General features: G+C 53.5%; 1 protein-coding gene across 1 annotated transcript in view; it reads left to right on the top strand.

Annotated features, from left to right (window-relative positions):
• Positions 1-14,999, top strand: part of WDFY4 (WDFY family member 4) — a 262,852-nt gene extending 247,853 nt beyond the window's left edge. Inside the window, 8 exon segments of the mRNA XM_065893727.1 lie at positions 582-766; positions 1,539-1,697; positions 5,658-5,778; positions 5,781-5,833; positions 7,740-7,922; positions 9,899-9,983; positions 13,611-13,722; positions 14,933-14,999. Of these exon segments, the coding sequence (XP_065749799.1) occupies positions 582-766; positions 1,539-1,697; positions 5,658-5,778; positions 5,781-5,833; positions 7,740-7,922; positions 9,899-9,983; positions 13,611-13,722; positions 14,933-14,999 (965 nt within the window).
• Positions 15,000-19,410: the final 4,411 nt, after the last annotated feature.

Raw genomic sequence — 19,410 nt, 5'->3', positions numbered from 1 at the left:
TAGAGGAGCTGAGTGTGTGTGAAGTCTGATGTCTGTGCCACCCTGGGGCCTGCACTGCTTTGGGGATGTCTCACCACCTGGAATAATTTTCTGGTCCCAAGGAGTATAAGGTCAGGTTTTGGGGGGGTTTCCTTTTGAAATCCAAGAACAGTGTCCTTGGCATCTCCATACAAATACTGCGCACTAACCGATTGCATGACTGGACCTCCACCTCCAGACCTGCTAGAGTTGGTGCGTGGAAGGGGCAGGAAGGGCAGAGCCCCCAGGCTCCTCTGGCTGTGTGCTGTCTTCCCCAGAAGCCTGGGCTCCTCCTCCCTTGGCATCAGCCAGAAAGAGACACTCAAGACCTGCACGGCCACATGCATCTTGTATGTGCTAAGTCTGGGGAGGGACCCGGGGCCCGTGTGTAACGTGGCCCCCGGAGGGAGGCCCAGGAGGGAGGTACCTTGATGAGGAGCGGCTCGCGCCTGGGCAGGCACTTTGCCAAGTCGGGGTTGGCTGCGCATGGCTCCTCTCTGGGCCCAGCTAAAGCGGGTGTTGCCCTTTGACAAGTCGGCTCCGCCGTACTGACTGGGGGGCAGATATGTACCTTTTCTCTCTAGGCTCGGAATCCCCCAAAGGAGCCATCGGCCACATTGTTCCTACGGAGAAGACCATCCTGGCCGTGGAGACGAACAAGATGCTGCTGCCTCCTCACTGGAGCAGGACCTTCAGCTGGGGCTTTGACGACTTCAGCTGCTGCCTGGGCAGCTACGGCTCTGACAAGGTGAGTGCTGCCAGGGCGCAGGGCAGCCCCAGGGCCGCAGCCTCCTTCCGGTTGGGGCAGAGGTGGTAAGGAGACGGGCGAGCCCCAAGCAGCCACGGTCACCCACACCCCTTCCTCCACGTGGCTGTGCCCCCAGCCTGGGACGGTCACCCAGTGTGGGCAGAAAGTCCTGGGGGCTGCTCCGGCCCAGGTCACAGCTTAAACTCAGAAGGGACATACTGAGTATTCGGCTGCCACCAGAAGCGAGCCACCCAGTTGCTCGTCCTCTACCCCTGCTTTAGGCCATCCACTTATGTCTACCTTCCTGATGTAGCCCTGGCTACCTCTGGCCTTGTTTGCTACCCTCGCTCCTCTCGCACCCTATCACGTGGCATGAATTCCCTACCCACCAAGCTTCCTCGCCCCTCCCCAGCCTTCCCCCACCTCCTTCACGAGGCAGCCTGTGAAACTGGTCCGAGATGTCACCCCTTCCTGAAAGCTGACTGCGACTTTCCCAGGCTCACGGGGCGTTTTTGCTGTGTCCCCATAGCCTCCTGCTCCCTTGTCTCTCCCCACCTGCTCCTTGTGTGGTGTGAGCTCTTTGGGGACAGACCTGGATGGCGTGGATTTCGTCACCAGGGCTTGTCACGTCCCTCGGCTCCCACAGCACGCAGGCAGGCAGGCTAGTGGCACCATCCAGCCCTGCCTGCACCCCACCGTTGCCCTGTCCCAGCTCCCTGCCCTGTGCCGGCTCTGGCACCAGTGCTCATCCCACTCGTCTAATCTCCCGCAGATCCTGATGACGTTCGAGAACTTGGCCGCCTGGGGCCGCTGTCTGTGTGCCGTGTGCCCGTCCCCCACGACCATCGTCACCTCTGGGACCAGCGCCGTGGTGTGTGTGTGGGAACTCAGCATGGCCAGAGGTCGCACCACAGGCCTGCACCTCAAGCAGGTACAGTGCCTCTGCAGGTGGGGCGCCTTGGGCAGGTGTGGTGGCTCAGGGCAGGTAGGGTGCCTCAGGCAGGTACGGTGCCCTAGCGTGCTCCAGCTCCCGAGCACTGAGAGCCCTGTCTCCCTTGGGAGCAGAGAGCACAGTGAGACACTGAGGGCAGCACATGGCTCTGTGTCATTCAGGGGCACGGTTTCATGCCCTTGGATGGATTTAACAAGCTCACAGGGCCGGTGCCTCCCTGGAGACCCACACCTCGGTGAGAGATGCTGCTTACACGTGAGGGCCAGTGAAACTGGGGTTGTTGTTGTTTTTTTTTTTGCACTAAGGGCCATGTTTGAACATTTGTCATGAGCACCTTAATGTGAATGGCCTCATTTTACCTCCTCAACAACCCTGTGTCCCCATAGCCTGTGGGATAATATAGGAATCATTATCATCCCTACTTCCCTGGTGAAAAACCAGGTGCAAGGAAGTTAAGTGACATGTCCAAGATCATAGAGCCAGAAAATGGAAGACTATCTCAGAACAGGGGTGGTTGCGGCGGAAGCAGAGGGAAGAGACCTGGAGGCAGACAACTCGTCTGGTCTTACCTCGCAAACCACGGCTGCTGGGAATAATAAACGGAGGGCGGAACCGACTGCTTACTTAACTCTGCACATCAACCATAATCCTGGAAAGCAGGTACTGTTAGTCCCACTTTTAGAGAAGGAAACTGAGGCTCAGAAAGGTCAGGGGTGCCTTTTAATCTAGGTTTGTCTAACTCTGAGTCTGGTGCTTTCCCCTGTGTATGCTTGAACTTGCTGGAGAATATCGCTAGGGGACATTTCCACCTGCAAAATGCAATTCAGGTTTACATCTGTGTTTTAGTGAACCGTGTAGCCCCAAAGTAACAAAAACACGTTAACCATACGAGGCTCACCACTGGCCAGACTTCCTAAACTCAACCTGTTTCACTGGAACTGATTCTGGGTTTCTCTGGATGCTTTTCTAGTCACTCAAGTCTCCCCAGAGCCTGCCCTTGTCCCCCGGCACCACCCCCAGCACTCGCGTGGTGCACAGCGACAGGCACTCAGTAAATGTGAGGTGAAGGAATGGATGTGTCAGTGCTGAGGGAGCTGGTTAATCCTGCAGAGGCGGCGGCATCTGCTGAGAGGCAGCTGTGTAGGTCAAGTGCAGGCTGCCTTCACCCAGACTCTCACGGGAAGTCCTCCCAAGCCAGCCTTGGAGCCCCCTGTCTTTTCACATCTTCACCTTCCTGACCTATGTGAAGAGACTGTGCACTACCATTACGGGTGTGGAGCATCCGCCTCTCCCAGGCATCACTCCAGGGACAGCAGGAGACCCAGCCCAACCCCAAAGCCACCTTGGGGAGCCGGGGAAGTGACCCACCCCCCATCGCCGCTCCAAGGTCCTGTTTAGTGGCGAAGATGCAGCGTAAAAACCCCGGTACTGACAGCATAAAGCGTAATTTATCATCCTCTCCTAGTTATAAATCAAGAGAAAAAGGGTATCCCACAAGCTCTTGTTTCCTAAGCAAAATAAAACACTTTATCATTTACCTACAGAGGCTGACCTGGCCTTGGGGATCCCCCAGATGGGAAGCTGCTCAGAGAGGGAGGTCTGTCCCTGACTTGTAGACAGAAAAGTCATCATTAAGTAGCTTCATTAACAGTTTAAGTGTTTCATTTCTAAAAATATTACAACATTAAAGACAAATTTCAAAGTTAAACAGTTTTCTATAATCCCTATAAAAGTTCTCATTGTTGCATACTGCCACCCCCAGATATACATATTTATACCATTCTGATCATTGTGTAGATATGTTGATTCTATTTTCACCCAGTGTATCAAATTGTTTCCGCCTTTCTACAGTCTCTGTAATTTACATTTCAATTGTTCCATATTATTCCATCTCCATAAAATTATATTTCAGTTGTTTTATGTCAAGGGACCACAGTTTAATAAACCATTTCTTCTAAAACTAGACAGTTACATAGCTTCCAATTTTAACTATTTTAAATAGTGCTTCAGAAAACATCTTATATAGATTGCTGTTTGCTTCTGATTAATGGTTTCCTTATAGTAGATTTCAAGAAGTAGAATTTCAGCGCAGTGACATAATGCTTTCTATAATGCTTCTGTAGCTTTACAGCGCCACCACAATTAATTAGGAATACCCACCTCACCACAACATATCCAGCGTGGGGAATTATTTTCAGAGGGTTTTATTTTACTTTATTTTATTTATTTTTTGCTACTTGAGTTAGGTATAAGGTGATATAGTGGAGTTATTTTAATTGGCCATGGAGAAAGGTATTATTCTGAGAAAACAGAAGAGACAATGGAGAACATTTAAAATTGCTGTCCTCCATCATTTTTTCCCAGGCCTTTCCAGATGGGGAGTGGTGCTGGCTGCCTCCAGGTGCTCTAGTTTCCTGGCTGGTGGGAGGCAACAGCCTTACGTAGGTGGACGGTGCCTGTGCGTGCAGTGGTCCCTCACTCTCCAGCGCCTCCCCTGCAGAAAGCCGGCAGCCCTGGCTCCAGTAACGGACAGCTCACACAGGCTCTGGGCTCACAGCCTCTGTCTCTGAATCCGCAGCACATATACACCTGGGTCCCCTGGAGTGCACTCTCTGGAGTGGTCCTATCCCCTGCAGTCAGAACTTAGCCATCAGACATAGTTCGTTCTGGGAGGACCACCAGGAAGCTCCTGTCAAACCCTCTGCTTTCCTCTATTCATTTAGACAGTTTCCACTTCCCTAATATGAACCCAGCCTTCTTCCGTGGGTCACATCCAGAACCTTGCCAGCACCATCTGGTTGATGCCGTGTTAGGATCCATGGAGCACAAATGGGAATCTGTGGCAGAACTTTTAATTGCTATGACCAGGCAAAGTGACAGCTTTGAAAAATGACGCTCAGCCTCATTGACCCAAATGAGTGAGTGGTGGACGGTCCTGGGGGTGGAGATTCACCACTAGGTGAGGCAGGGTAGTCACGTTTTAGACCACCACCTCCGCACTTCTCAGGCTAATTCCAGAGGACAGCAGGCATGTGTGCTCATGACAGCTCTCAGACCAGGCTTAGCTGGCAGCCTCTGGGACAGCTGTGATGGAAACTGTGCCGCTGCCAGCAGCAGTGGGCCTGGGGGTACCAGTGTGCCTGGCAGGCCTCCCCAGTGCCTCAGGAACGTGTCCCCAGGGAGCAAGCCCTCTGGCCAGGTCTGGACACGTAACCATCCATAAGCCAAGCCAGACCCTGCACAGGCCAACCTGAGGGCCAAGACTGAGGCCCTGAGTCACCGGCTGCTAGGAAGCGGATCCTTTGGACTTGAAAAGTCACACCTTTTAAACTATGACCTGACCTCCCTGCCTTCTTCCCAGTTTAGTTTCCAGGGGCACATGTGTTTCTGAGATTCCCTTAGTGTGATGCTCAAACTTGAGCATGCCTGAAAAATCCCTGGACAGCTTGTGAAAACCCAGGTTTCGGGGCCCCACTCCCAGAGTTTCTGATTCAGTAGATCTGGGTGGGGCCAAGAATTCACATTTCTGACAAGTTCCCAGATGATGCTTGTGCTGCCGGCTGGGACCCCACACATTACAAGTCAGTGCCCTTTGCATATTAATAGCGGTGTGTGTTGCTTCTGGATGCAGACAGCGTAGGAGAGCACAGAGCATGAGGATGCTCCTGGTGTCTGTTTGGGTTATGATAAAAGGACTCTCCCCAGCTGAGTCTCAACCCTGGAGAGTGATGGTACTGAGAAGCCAGCCATTGACCTATGAATACACACACACACACACACACACACACACACACCCCACAGACTTTGGAATCACTGAGTCACTCTGAGTCTCTGTTTCCTCATCTGGGGCCCAACAGTAAAAGGGAGAGTGGAACATCTCCCCAAGTAGCTGGGTTAAGGGTCCCTCGCATAACCTGTGGCTCCGTCCCCTGTCCCTAGGCCTTGTATGGACACACACAGGCTGTCACATGCCTGGCAGCATCGGTAACCTTCAGCCTCCTGGTGAGTGGCTCCCAAGACTGCTCATGTATCCTGTGGGACCTGGACCACCTCAGCCGTGTAGCCTGCCCACCCACAGGGAGAGCATATCTGCCGTTGCCATCAGCGATGTGTCGGTGAGGCCCCCCTTTCTCAAATGTCTGTGTCCTCAACATGTCCATGCTTCTGCACGGTGGCATGGTGGCCAGTGCCCCGAGAGGAAACCTATGGGCAAAGACCACCCCAGAGTATTGAGAGACCCCAGATGTGTGGAGCATTCTCTACACAGGCAGAGTAGAGCCATCAACAAGTCTCAATTTGGGTCTTGATTTTATTTTTTTGCTTCTTTGTTTTTTTCCCTCAGGGGCTGGGGTAGTGGGAGGTATCTGTTCTAACACAGGCGTCAGGGAGTTGGGGCAGGAAGTTGGCTTTGGTGAGAGATCTTCTGGGTTGCCTGACTAGTTCAGCTAGCTGACTGCAAATCTGCGTTGACTCAGCAGGTGCCTCTGGTCTCCAAGGCAGGAAGTGCCTCTGCTTGTCCCTCCATGCTGGCTACCAAAGATAAGCCTGTCAGGAACGTGTGTGTGTGTGTGTGTGTGTGTGTATGTGTGTGTGTGTGTGTGTGTGTGTGTGATAGACTAATATATATATATAATCAGTGTATACATATATGAGTTTTATATATCAGTGTATTCATATATCAGTGATATATACATATATCAGTGTATACATATATCAGTGATATATATATGTATCTGTGTATACATATATCAGTGATATATATATATCTATCTCAGTGTGGAGCTTCTTCTACACTGGAATCCCCATCATAGGGTATGGGGTTTTCTGAGGATCCAGAGACTCTGCATCTGCTAATAGAAAAACCTAGGGGCCTGGAGCCGGGACAGACTGAGCAGGGGTACCACAGAAGGAGGGAGAGGTGATGAAGGAGCCTCCTGGTGCTAACTTTGGCTGCAAGTGGTGATCCAGATAGTCTTGAATTCAGGATGAATGTTAGATGGGCGTATAGATGATGGTGGATGGATGATGGATGGATGGATAGATGGTGGGTGAATGGATGAATGGGTGCATATACTGGGGAAACCACCAAGTCCTGATCTGGGAGAAAATAAATTCATAAGGAATTATGTCCCCAGACCTCAGAGAAGACTGATATCAGGACAACAACTTGTTTAACTCAACTTGTCCTGGAGCTGGTTGAGTTCACTGAGTCCCTGCTGGGCCCCGCGCTGGGTGCTTGGCAGAGATGTATCAGACATGGTCCCCGGCCTCAGGCAGACTCCACCAAACAGTTCAGGAAAGGACATGATGGAGCCCAGCCCAGAGGGCTGCAGAGGGGCATGGAGCTCCCTACATCCCTTCTGTGGTCAGGGCAGGGTTCAAAGGCATGGCCCCAGATGGCTCTTGGGGTCCTTGGTGACAGTGACCGCTACTCTTTTGGGCACAAAATAGACAAGGACTTGAGAAGAAAACACTCTGGACATAAACATTTTGGAAGATGCAATGGGCAGATTTCTCCTCAGAAATTCCCCCTGGGGCGGGTGGGGGGAAGTTTGCCCCATTTTATGAGCCACATGCAGTCATTCAAACCTCTGTACCCTGCCCTCCACCAGGTGTCATCCAAAGCTGCTTCATGGGGACAGGGCTGGCCAGCCAGGTGTAGACCCCGTGTCCAGGCCAGGGGTGGTGTCCAGGATGGGTCTTCTGTGCCAGTCAGTACGCTGCCAGGGAGAGGGCTGTGGGAGGAGCCCAAAGGGTGAGCCGGCCGGTCTGTGCTGGGGAAAGCAGTATCCAAACACTTGATTGCAGTATGAAGAGAACCAGAAGTGTACACTTGTGCCAAAACACAGCAGACCTATGAGTCTGCTGGGAAGAAGTGGGTGTCTTAGGAGGTCTGGGAGTACCTTGGTTAGTCCTCAGAAGATGACAGGTTGAGGGTGCTTATGTGTACAAACTGAGTGGCTGGGCAGATGGGGAGGCAGTGACTCCTGCCTGAAGTGACGCCCACTCTCACTGCTGCAGGGCACCATCGTCTCCTGTGCGGGAGCCCACTTGTCCCTGTGGAGTGTCAACGGACAACCCTTGGCCAGCATTACCACGGCCTGGGGCCCAGGAGGAGCCATAACCTGCTGCTGCGTGATGGAGGGGCCAGCATGGGACACGAGCCATGTCGTCATCACAGGGAGTCAGGATGGCATGGTCCGGGTAGGTGTGTTGGGCAGAACGAGGGCATGGTACAAGAAATGTGTTCATCTCCATTCTACCCACTTCCTCTAAGGGTCAGATCTGCAGGCTGCACTTAAGACCATCCCAGACCACGTCCCCACACAGCAAGTGAGGGCAAAGGCAAGGCTCTTTCCAGGCAAAAAGTAAATACATAAAATTATATAAAATTTTATACATACATATACTCATACAATGAAATAAATACTTACTATCACAAGATATAAAAGCTGAATGGTCAAATGCATAAGAACATAGGCCATTACTGAAAAGAGGCATTTGGGCCATCCATTCATCCAACCGTCTATCCACTAATCCATCCACCCATCCAACTATTTATCTCTCTACCTACTCATCCATCCATTCACTATTCCATTCATTCATCCATCCTTTCATTCTTCCATCCATCCTTCCACCTACCCATCTACCCACTCACATGTCCCTCCAACTATCCATCCATCTATCCACCTAACATTCATTGAACTCTGGCTCTGTACCAAGTTCCTACAAGCCATAGGGGACACAGAGATTAATGATAAACAGGCCCTTGTCCTCAAGATGCTCACATTCTAGAAGAGAAGACAAACAGAAAATACATGAATGTGGTTCATGCTATGACTGGGATAATCAAAGAGTGCCATGGATCCTCTGAGGAGGGCCATGGACAGAGAGATCATCAAGAAACCAAGAACACAACGAAGGAGAAACACTGAGGTGGGAGGTGTAGCACGGAGAACAAAATACAGGTAATTTTTCCAAGACTGACAGGGAGGAGGAAGGAATGAATAAGATAAGGAATAATTAAGAGCCCTACTCAAGAAACTGGCACTTGAAATCCACAGTTTGTGAGAGGAAATGTCAATTGAATGCCACTAGGTATTCAAGAAAATGCCCTTTGCATTCTCCATGCATTTGTGAAAGCTCACTGTGTGCCAGCATGGCTAAAACGCAGCCCTGTCCTCCCGGAGCCTCCACGCCCAAAGTCTCAGAATATCATGGAGGTGATGCTTCAGGAAGCAGAATGAGTAGCGTGGTGGGGGTCCAAGGGGAGCATGGATTTATTTCCAGCAGAGAGAGGTGGCATTTCAGCGGAGCCCTGAGGATGAGGAGAGGTCAGGGCATATGGAGAAGGCCATGCAGGCTGGCGCACCAGCGTGCGTGCACAGGAGAGTTGACTGAGGGGAACCCCCCGAGAAATCTCCTAACAGAGTCCCATCCGTCGGCCGGGAAGGCCAGGGTCGCTGCAGAGAGCAGGGTGTCCTGGGTTGGCCAAAACACGAGGAGGCAACGAAAGTCCGGGCTGGGTGGGTCGTGGTCGGCACTGTGGGTCCGTCAGAGGAGCCTGGGCGGCTGAGCAGCAGCTGCCTTTCCTTCGTGGGGCCCCCAGCGCAGGAGCGTGAGTCTTCCAGGGGCTCAGCCCTCGTCCACTCAGCGCAGTGACTCCTGGGACGGCTTGGCACTGGGCTAGACCCGGCATGGCGCTCACAGCAGCATGTAAGTGGAGGCTGCTCGTTGTCCTGTGGGGACAGAAAGTCCAGGCTCGGCAAGTGAGACGCCGTCTCTGCTCAGCCTGAGGGCACCCACTTCAGGCCTGGGACCAAGGACCAGACACAGAGGACGGGAGGCCCTGCTGCTGAGTGGTGAGGGAGGCTTCCAGGGTTGGTGGCAGACAGGAGGGCACTAGCTGAGTAAAATGATAGTAAGCTGGCTGCTGAGTCTCGTCCCTGTAGGTAAGGGGTTGGGGGAGATGCCCCATGACCCAGAGGTGGGGAGGGAACTCGCCTGGGCTACAGCTGTGCTCGGCCAAACCTCCGCGCAGGGAAACTGAGGCCTAAGCGGGCTCTTCTCCCGAGAATATGGCAACGTCAAAAGTGAAAGGGCGTGGAGGAGTGGATGGGCCCCGAGCCTGCAGACAGGTTCACTGCCCCAGCCCATGGCGTGTTCTCTGTTCTGGACAGATCTGGAAGACCGAGGAGCTGAAGATGTCTGTTCCCGGGCAGGCAGCGCCAGAGGGGCCCTGGGCTCCACCTCCAAGCCCCAGAGGTAACTGCTGTGCTAGTGATGCCTGTGGGGCGCCCTTGGCTTGCTCAGCCCTCCCTCCCCTCTCCTCTCCTTGGCCCGAGGGCTGCAGCTCCATCCAGGCCTGCAGAACCCAGGGAAGCCATCTGGTCTCCTGGGATGTTGCCAAGTTTGCAGGTGAGGAGCACGTTTCCTGAGAGCTGCTGGTGGAGTGTGAAGTGGTGTTTCAAAGCCTCCCTGAGTACCAGACTCATGCTGCAGGGATCAGCGAGCTCTGGGATGCTTCTCGGGCGTGTGAACAGTGGTGATGGTGGTTGTGGAGCTCCGGAGCCCCAGGAGGGGGACACACCCAGCAGGGCTTGGTTTGATGCTCTCCGTCTTCCTGGGTCACTCTTAAATGCCAAACTCCCCAGCCCAGGACTTGGATCCAGCTGGCTGTTGGCCTGGACTGCCAGGCTGCAGACAGGAGCAGGGACGGCTTTGCTGTGTCCCGGGGAGAGGAAGTGGTTCCATAGGCCCCATTCTGCCCTGCTGATCCTGACTCAACCCCGCTACTCTCCATGGCAAGTTCCTCAAAGTGGGTCTGAGGGTCATCTGCGTCAGCATCGCCCAGGAGGCTCATGGAACATTGAGATCCGGGACCTGTTCTCAACCCAACCTCAGGGATAAGGTTGGAGGTGGTTAGAGTTCCCATGTCTGACAAGTCCCCAGGTGAGTGGTGGTGTCGCCGAAGTAAGAGGACCACCGTCCTGCAGCAGAGCCCTCTTTGGTTGTGGCAGCTGGGCCTGAAGCAAGAAAATCTGTTCTCCCTTCTGCCATCATGGCCTCTGGCACCAGCACCACCATGGCCACCGTCGCAGAGCTGTGAGGGAGAGAGCTGACCGTGAGCAGTGTCCACTGTGCACACTTCCCGTGCATTCTCTTATTTCTCACGGCAACCCCACGAGGAAGATACTACGATGACACCTGTGTGAGAAATAAGGAAACTGAGGCAAGGAGCAGTCCAGCAACTTGCCCAAAGTGACCCAGAAGCGCATTACTCCTATCGTTCTCATTTCTGCCGCCAGAGTAGACACGCCCACTGCCAGAATGAGCTCGGCCACCGGCACCAGCCCGTTCCCTCCAGGATGAGCGCAGGCACAAACCTCACCACCAAGGCCATCACCTCCTCTTCTCACCTCCCTGGGGCCCCGCCATCACCTCCTCCAGTGCAGCCAAGCTTTCTCAGTTCTGTCTTCGTCAAAGGTTCTGGCCCAGAACTGAGACATCCTTCTTCGTGCCCACGATTCAAGAAAGCACGTTACCATGATGTGAGAACTCTCCTGTCATCACGAGTCCTTCTGGTTTGCTCTGCATTTCAGGACCCATGACCATCCACTAGAGAGAATTTTCCAGGTTGTAGAGGGTTGCCTTCTAAAGGGAGTAGCCATTTTTAGTTAGCTCATTTCTGAAATGTGCTCCACACGTCCTTGATTCATTTAGTCACTGATTCATGGATTCTTTATTCACATAGTAGGGGCATTTGCTCAGCCCCTACTAGGTCCTAAGATCTACATGGGAATCCCTTCCTTCAAGATAACACCATCTGGAAGCCCTTGTCCACAATCTGGGCCGACCAGAGTGGTGACCCTACAAGAACCTACAAACACTGTGGATTCAGTTCACTGGTCCTAAGATCTCTAGGGTCCTTTGGGACCACGAGGAATCAGCCCATCTTAGTGTAAAAAGAGATGCGTGAGGATCGCGCATTCTAAGGAACTCACAGCACTTCTTTGGAGAACAGGGACCAAACTCTCTCCCCTGCCTCCACCCACTCAGAGAGCAAGTACGAGGTTCTTAGCCTCTGCCTGTTCATGAAGAGATTCTGTGGCACACCTGCTTGAGAGCACACCATTTCAGTCTTGGGCTCAGCTGCCCACTTCTGAAGTTTCCAAGCTCCCATAAGCTAAAGGTTGATAAGTGGATGTCTGAGCAGGAATGCCGGTTGCGTGGGTGGGTGGATGAATGGTGGGACAGACAGACAAAGGGCACCTCAGAGCCATTCCGTTGGTTCTGAAAGTGCCAATGGATTCACGGGTTTCTACTCAGGATGGACAAGGTTGTGCTCATTGGGAATGGGGTCTCGTGAAATGAGAAGATGAAAATCAGGAAACAAGGCTCTAGACCCAGCTGTGTCTCCAGCAACCTCTTAGGCCCTCAGTTTCACCCTCTGTCTTCATCAATAGAGGTACTTCCTGTACATCCTAACTTGTAGGAAGCAGATGACAGAAAGATGATAGACGTAGTCCAAGATCTACTCAACAAAATGTGGTTCATCATTATCATTTTCTTGGACTACTAAGAGTCTTCTCCCCTAACACACCAGCTGATGACATTAGGGGGCTTACAAGATGGTGTCAGGTGGACAGGAGCCCCAGGCCCACATCCTTCCCATGCTGTTTGTCCTGACCTGCCTGAGGTCACAACTGTCAAGTAGAATTAACTGCCAGGGTTGCAGTTACAGTTCAAGGGAGGATTTGGATGAAATGACACAAGGGCACAGACATATTCGTAAAACTCAGGCTGGGGCACCGCTTAGAGTTAGCAAATCCATGTGCAGATTTACAAGCCTCAGCCACTGGAGGGCTTGCTGTTCTCATAATGTTGCTTATAACTGTTTTGTTGGAAGGGGACCAGTACTGGGCCTGACACACAGATATTTGCACGTCTCTTGGTGTGTCTATTACTGCATTCCTCAAATACCTTAAGGGGCAAGAAAGGAGTTCTTTGAGGGTATTGAGGATATTAAGGTTACTGCATTTGTGTGCAGATGTAATCTGATTTCTGCCTGGAATTCATTTATTTGTCATTTGCAGCAAGGACCAACCCAGTTGAGTCCAATTTATTTTTGGAATCGCTCCATAGATTTGGGCTCAATCTGGTACATAAAAAATGCTTGGGAAAAGCTTGGTTTTGGGATCTGTGCACAAACACAAAATGCACAGAGCTGCCTGCCACCCTGGGACAGCTGGGGCAGCTGAACCACTCCTGCCCTGACTCCGACCAAGTGACTTTGCAGAGACAGACCCAGCTGACGTCTCTCCACCTCACCCTCCAAGAAGCAATTACTGTATGTCCCCAAATACAGTCATTAAAATGACTGAAGTAACAATCATTGAGTTATATTTTTTGAAAAGACGTTCTCTGCATTTAATTATTGGTTGTGGCGTGAGAGGATTTAGATAAGTTGATAATGCCGACTTTATGTAATTTATTTTTACTAGGCAATTATGGGCTGCATTACATTCCTGGCAGCAAGGTATTGTGGGGCATCTTATTAAGCATAAAGCCAGTAAACACTGATGAACAATTTTGCTGAACTAGGCATGCAATTTAGAAAGCAATAATACACAAATCCAATTTGGTACACAATGGATACCGCAGCACGTCAGCACATGTAACTATCACAGCCTGCAAATTAAATTGGGACGCCCTTTTTGCAACAGCACAGACCAAGATTAAATGTATTTTCCCCCTCAATTTAACAAGTTGCTGACCACAAATATAAATATAAATATATGTGTATGTGTTCGTGGCCCTGCGTGTAGATGTACACATGCACGTGTGTGACAATGCTTGGGTTTTCTAACTCCCCTCGCCCACTCCTCACAGGTCACAGGTGGGAGAAGAATCTTGCCCTCTGCAGAGAGCTGGATGTCAGCATTGCCTTGACAGGGAAGCCCAGCAAGGCCAGCTCTGCGGTGACAGCTCTGGCTGTGTCCAGGTAACGACGGGCTGGCTGCTCCCGGCCTCCAGCAGAGGGCGCTGTGCCACCCCTAGGAAAGCCCTGGCTGTTCTGCCCAGGCCTCCCTGGCCCTGGGAGGTGGCCTCACTACAGGGACCCAGGGACCCAGGGGGGGCCAGCATATACAACATAAGGGCGAGGCGGCCGTGCAGGGCCCTAGGAAATGGTTTTTGACACACATATTCTTGCTCTTTCTCTCTCTCACTCTCTTGAATATCTATGAATTCATAAAGAAATCCAGGAGGTAGGGCTTCCCTGGTGGTGCAGTGGTTGAGAGTCCGCCTGCCGATGCAGGGGACACGGGTTCGTGCCCCGGTCCGGGAAGATCCCACATGCCGTGGAGCGGCTGGGCCCGTGAGCCGTGGCCGCTGAGCCTGCGCGTCCGGAGCCTGTGCTCCGCAACGGGAGAGGCCGCAACAGTGAGAGGCCCGCATACCACAAAAAAAAAGAAATCCAGGAGATAAAAGTATATTGTTTTGTGATTTTATCCTAAAGAGGGACTTTTTTCCTGAGGTCCACTGCCAATTGTTAACATTTGGTATAATGATTATCCTACATTACAGAAATTGCCTTTCAAGGGCTCTAAGCCAATGTGGAATAGACAAGTGTCAGATACTACGTTTGGCTACATTATTTTATTCTTCACAATTACCCAGTGGCGGTGCTTACTGTCATTAGCCCATTCTACGCACTAGGAGTGTAGTCTCGGGGGGCCAGACCTTCAGGAGCCACTGTCCTTCCCTCCCTGCCCTGGAGGGGGCCATTTGGGGTCCGTGGTGGTAGGAATGCTGGGCTGAGGCGGGGTGGCTCAGGCTGGAGTCTGTGGGTAGGGATAGAAGGCCCTGAGCCCTAATTCTTTGCTGGAGAACTTGTCCTTCCTTCTGCCCACCAGCCTGGCTGCGAATCAGCTCGAGGGAGAAGTTCAGGGCCTTGCCCTGCTCCCTGGAGCCCTGCTCTCTGGGAGCGTCCCCTCAGTGCTTTGGGAGCCACAAGCCTCCTAGTTCAAAGCTGTCCCCGGTTCAAAAGACTCTCCGGTGGGTCAGCTCCCCCCGCTTCAGGTGGAGGCCAGGTACAGGCTCCTGGGGTCCTGGACTGCAGCCCCACGTTGTAACGCCATGTGCGCAGGCTGGGGTAAGCAGGATGCACTGGCTTTGCTCTAACACGCTTGTCTGTTCTTTCTCTTCCCAAGAAACCAGACCAAACTCCTGGTCGGCGATGAGAAGGGGAGAATATTCTGCTGGTCCGCAGAGGGTTAGGAGGCGAGAGCTGGTGGAGGCGCTGGCATGGCAGCCGCGTGCCCTGAGGGGCAGCAGCACCAAGCAGAAGGCGCAGACTCAGTGCCAGGGGCGCCAAGGAACCCCCAGCCTCCCTTGCGAAAGGTCCCCAAGGATGTGGCTGCTGGTCGCTAGAGCTACACACCCTGAACTTTGGCCTTGGATTGCACGGAGATGCACTTCTACTAAACAGATACACGCGCCCATCGGGGCCCGTGAGCAGAGCACTGGAAAGCGTGGCACGAGGGTGCCAACCGGCGCACGAAATCACACGTGACTCACTTTTCAGAGGGCTTACTGCACTGGAAAAACACTGGGCCGCTTACTGGAAACTAATGGGAAAGACTGTATTGTTGTTATTTTACTAAAACAGCTATTTTCCAAACACAGGAGGGCTCTTGAGTTTAAAATTTCCACCCTTTCCCACTGAGGTATTTGTAGCTCCACGCTTAGAAAGGCCTCAGGGACGCACAGCCCCCTTTCAGAGTGTTTCTCCGCCCCTCCAGCTCCCCCGGTGGAATCTGGCTCCTCCCGTGGTCTTGCTTGCTGTGCGGGGGACCTTAGCGTCGGGAGCAGGGGCCCACACTCGAGGCTCAGCGGCCGTGGCTGGGCTCAGGCCACGGACGCAATGGCTGCCCACCGCAGGCATAGGCCAGTCAGCTGTGAGGACACACCCTGCCTGGGGTGCCTGCTCCCACTCTGCACCCCACAGGCAGGTGGTGGGTCCCAGCTGGGCTCGGTCTTGGCAGGTTTTTCCAGGGACCTGTCCATACAAGGTCAAGGGCCCCAGTCCACATGCTGGTTTTGAGTCCACATGGCTGGACTGCCATGTGACTTTGGTTCTCCATCTGAAAGTACATGGCAGGTGGCTAGTTAGCCCCTCTGAGGAATTCCAGTACCTTAAGGTTCAGGCATTGGATACTGAAGGCATCACCCTCATTCTCACGTCTTCTCCTCACCCCCAGCCTTCTGGAAGCCTTGAAAGGAAATTCACCTGCCTCTTCAATGAAATCCAGCTAAGGTGGGCATACAGAGATTTGGGGAGGCAACACTCCATAGCTTTAACTCCCTCCCTGAGATTTTCCTTCTAGAGAATATCAGTCTTTCCCATATTTCTCCAAGCCCTGCAGAGGCCCTGTTGGGTGGCCCATCCCAATTTAGCTCAGGCCTGGGGATGGCAGATAAATGGACTCAGTGTCTTATGGCCCAGGTCCTCTGGTCTCCAGGGGGGTAGTGAGTCAATGTAAAGATAAATATTAAGAAAGTAGAGGCGGGGGCTTCCATGGTGGCGCAGTGGTTGAGAATCTGCCTGCTGGTGCAGGGGACACGGGTTCGAGCCCTGGTCTGGGAGGATCCCCCATGCTGCGGAGCAGCTGGGCCCGTGAGTCACAACTACTGAGCCTGCGCGTCTGGAGCCTGTGCTCCGCAACAAGAGAGGCCGCGATAGTGAGAGGCCCGCGCAACGTGATGAAGAGTGGACCCCGCTTGCCACAACTAGAGAAACCCCCCGGCACAGAAATGAAGACCCAACACAGCAAAAATAAAATAAAAATTAATAAACTCCTACCCCCCAACATCTTCTTTAAAAAAAAAAATGTAGAGGCGGTATGAACTATGTCAAAAATCGTGAGTGAGTGAGAGATAGTTAGGAAATAGTAATCTATCTGTCAACTTCGAGGTCTTTGCAAAGGGAAAGAAGGAGGAGGGGACTTGTCTCAAGTCCCGAGCACTCCTCCCTGGGTGAGAAGGGCAGGTGTCTGACCCTGGGGCCAAGGATCATGTCACCTCCTGCATTGTCTGCATGTGCTGTTAGCAGACAGCCCATTTGCAATCCCCTAGTCAGTCTGGGGCTGCACCAGAGGACCATAAATTGAAGAGCAGAGTGTACGCCCCCCCGGGAAGGCCAACAAGCCGGGTCATAAATATGAGGAGCCTGCTGTCGTGTTTCAGGACGCAGCTCAGCATTCACCCAGAGCTGAAAGGTCTGCTGGCCCAAAGGCTCTCTTGGACTCATTCGTTCAACGTTTCCTGAGCACCGCCTTTTGGTTCCCCAAATCACAGGAAAAATGGAGGGGGGGGGGATGGAGATGGGTCTTGTTGCTGGGGTCTTGGAGCTAAGATGTTTGTGCAAACAAATGTGACCTGAAGTGGAAGGGAGACCTCTCGTGCCCTAGGGGGAACGTCATTCCAGCTGTAGTCATTAGCTAGGGCTGCTGTAACAAAGTACCACAGGCCGGGGGTGGGGGTGGGGGTGGGGGTGGGTGGGGGTGGGAGGAGCAGTTTACACAACAGAAGTTTTCTCACAGTTCAGGAGGCCAGAAGTCTGAGAGGACCGTGTCTGCAGAGTTGGTTTATCCCGAGTCCTCCCTCCGTGGCTCACAGATGGTCGCCTTCTCCCTGTGTCTTCACGTGGTTTTCCCTTTGTACCTGTTTATGTCCAAATTTCCTCTTCTTCAAAGAACATAAGTCATATTGGATTACGGCTTATCTATATGGCCTCATTTTACCTTGATTACCACTTTAAAGACGTTATCTCCACATATGGCTAATTCTGAGGGCCTGGGGATGAGGACTTGGATGTGGGGGAAGACGCAGTTCAGCCCACGACACTGGCTGGAGGAAGTGGCCCTGGAGCAAGACTTGGAAGGGCAGGTGGGTCTTGGCCTTGTGGAGGTGGAGAGCAGTGTTTCATAGGGACAGGGGACAGCATGGGCGAAGGGACAGGGTGCGTCGGGCTGGCGGCAGAAAGAACGAGCAGGTGAAGATAGAAGGCAAGGTGGAGGCTGGAGGGAGGGGCGGCCGCCGCTCCGGGGCTGTGAGGCTGCAGGCAGGGGCTGGGGCAGGGCGAGTGGGAGTGAGGAGGCAGAGACGGACCCCCCCACCCCCACCCCCACCCCCACCCCCACCCCGAGAGCTGCATCCCAGTGCCCAGCTCACGGGGGCGCTCCTCAAGCGCTGCTTCCGTCCGCGCATGTGCGGATGAGTGACTGAGCAGTGGTGGCGGGCGTTTCAGAGTTGGTGGTTCTGGGAGTGAAAAAAACAGCTCTGAGTGACGGCAGGTCCAGGCAGTGGCCCCTTCACGGGCGGGGTGAAGCAACAGGGAGCGAGGACCCTGGATGTGTCTGGGGACGGTGCCAGCATCCTGGGGTGAAAAGGTCGATGCCCTCCACAGAGCTGGCAGCCGTGGAGCATCCATGGGAGTAGGAGAGGCTGCGGGCAGAACGAACCCCGAGGAGGCGGCAAAGAAGGAGCCAGGGAGGCAGGGTCACCGTCAGGGCGCTGTGTCAGGGAAGGTTCGGGGGACTACCTGGTGGCAGCTCCTTCCTAGTGGCACTGAACTGAGACCCTACGTTCCACCAAGACCAGCTCCCTGTTACCTAGAGGAGGGAAGCTGGGCGCGCAGATCCAGAGGGGAGCAGGGACACCCCGACCCTCGCTGCAGACCTGGCCCCCCGTGGGCTCCAGCGGGGTCAGAAGCAGAGTCTGCTGGGGTAACAAACAGAGTGGGCCCGGGATGGGGGGCAGGGAGAGAAGCCCCAGGCACAGCGGGGGTCCAGGGTCTGAAGATCCTCGGCAACCTGGGTGACAGGAAACTCCTGCTGGCCTCAATATTCCAGAAGTCAGCCAGCCTGGGGTCCCTGACGGTTGTCAGTGATGGAGGGAAGTCCAGGACAGAGGCCCGAGGAGTGGGGAGGGAGAGCGGGCTGGGCACCAGGGCCCCCAACAGAGGGGCAGGCAGGGCAGAGGCCAGGCACACTGGCCAACCGGGCTGAAGTGAGAGGACCACGCAGATGCAGGCCTGCCAGCACCCCAAATCCAGCAGGGACAAGGGGCCCCCAGTGCAGGAGCTGTGCCAAGCTGTGCAGCGACCGCTCCGTATCCGGAGACCAGAATCTGAGGACGGGCACACACAGTGGAGGTCACAGATAAGAGCTGTGCCCGGGTGCCAGGCAGCCTGAGACCCGTTCCCAGTGTCCCCACTTCCTGCCAACTTCAGCCTCAGTTTCTGTATCTGGAAAATCAGATTCCAGTGTCTACACGATGGCTTGTCGTGAGATTGAAATCCTACCTGTTTATTTGATGGAGGGATGAAGCAAACGACAGGCCGCCAGTCCCCGACATGATGTAATCTTTCAACACATCACTTGTTCATTCACTTACCAGTATCTTTTCTTGCTGAGCCAGACCTTGTGCCAGGGCCCTGGGGACAGAGAGCCATTCTGCCCTTCCCCGAGGAGTCCCCTGCCCAGGCTGGGCAGAGGACAGAGAAAACATGACAGGAAGCACGTTCGCTCTCACTCCCAGAGGTTTATCAGGCTGAAGCCAGGTGCTCACACAGGAATGGCATTTCTTCTGGAACATCCTGGAAGGCAAGTCCAACTCTCAGGCTCTG

This window comes from Phocoena phocoena, chromosome 16 (assembly GCF_963924675.1).
Source record: "Phocoena phocoena chromosome 16, mPhoPho1.1, whole genome shotgun sequence".
Taxonomy (NCBI): domain Eukaryota; kingdom Metazoa; phylum Chordata; class Mammalia; order Artiodactyla; family Phocoenidae; genus Phocoena; species Phocoena phocoena.
Note: the sequence above shows the minus strand (reverse complement) of the source record. Positions and strands in the feature narration are given on the sequence as shown.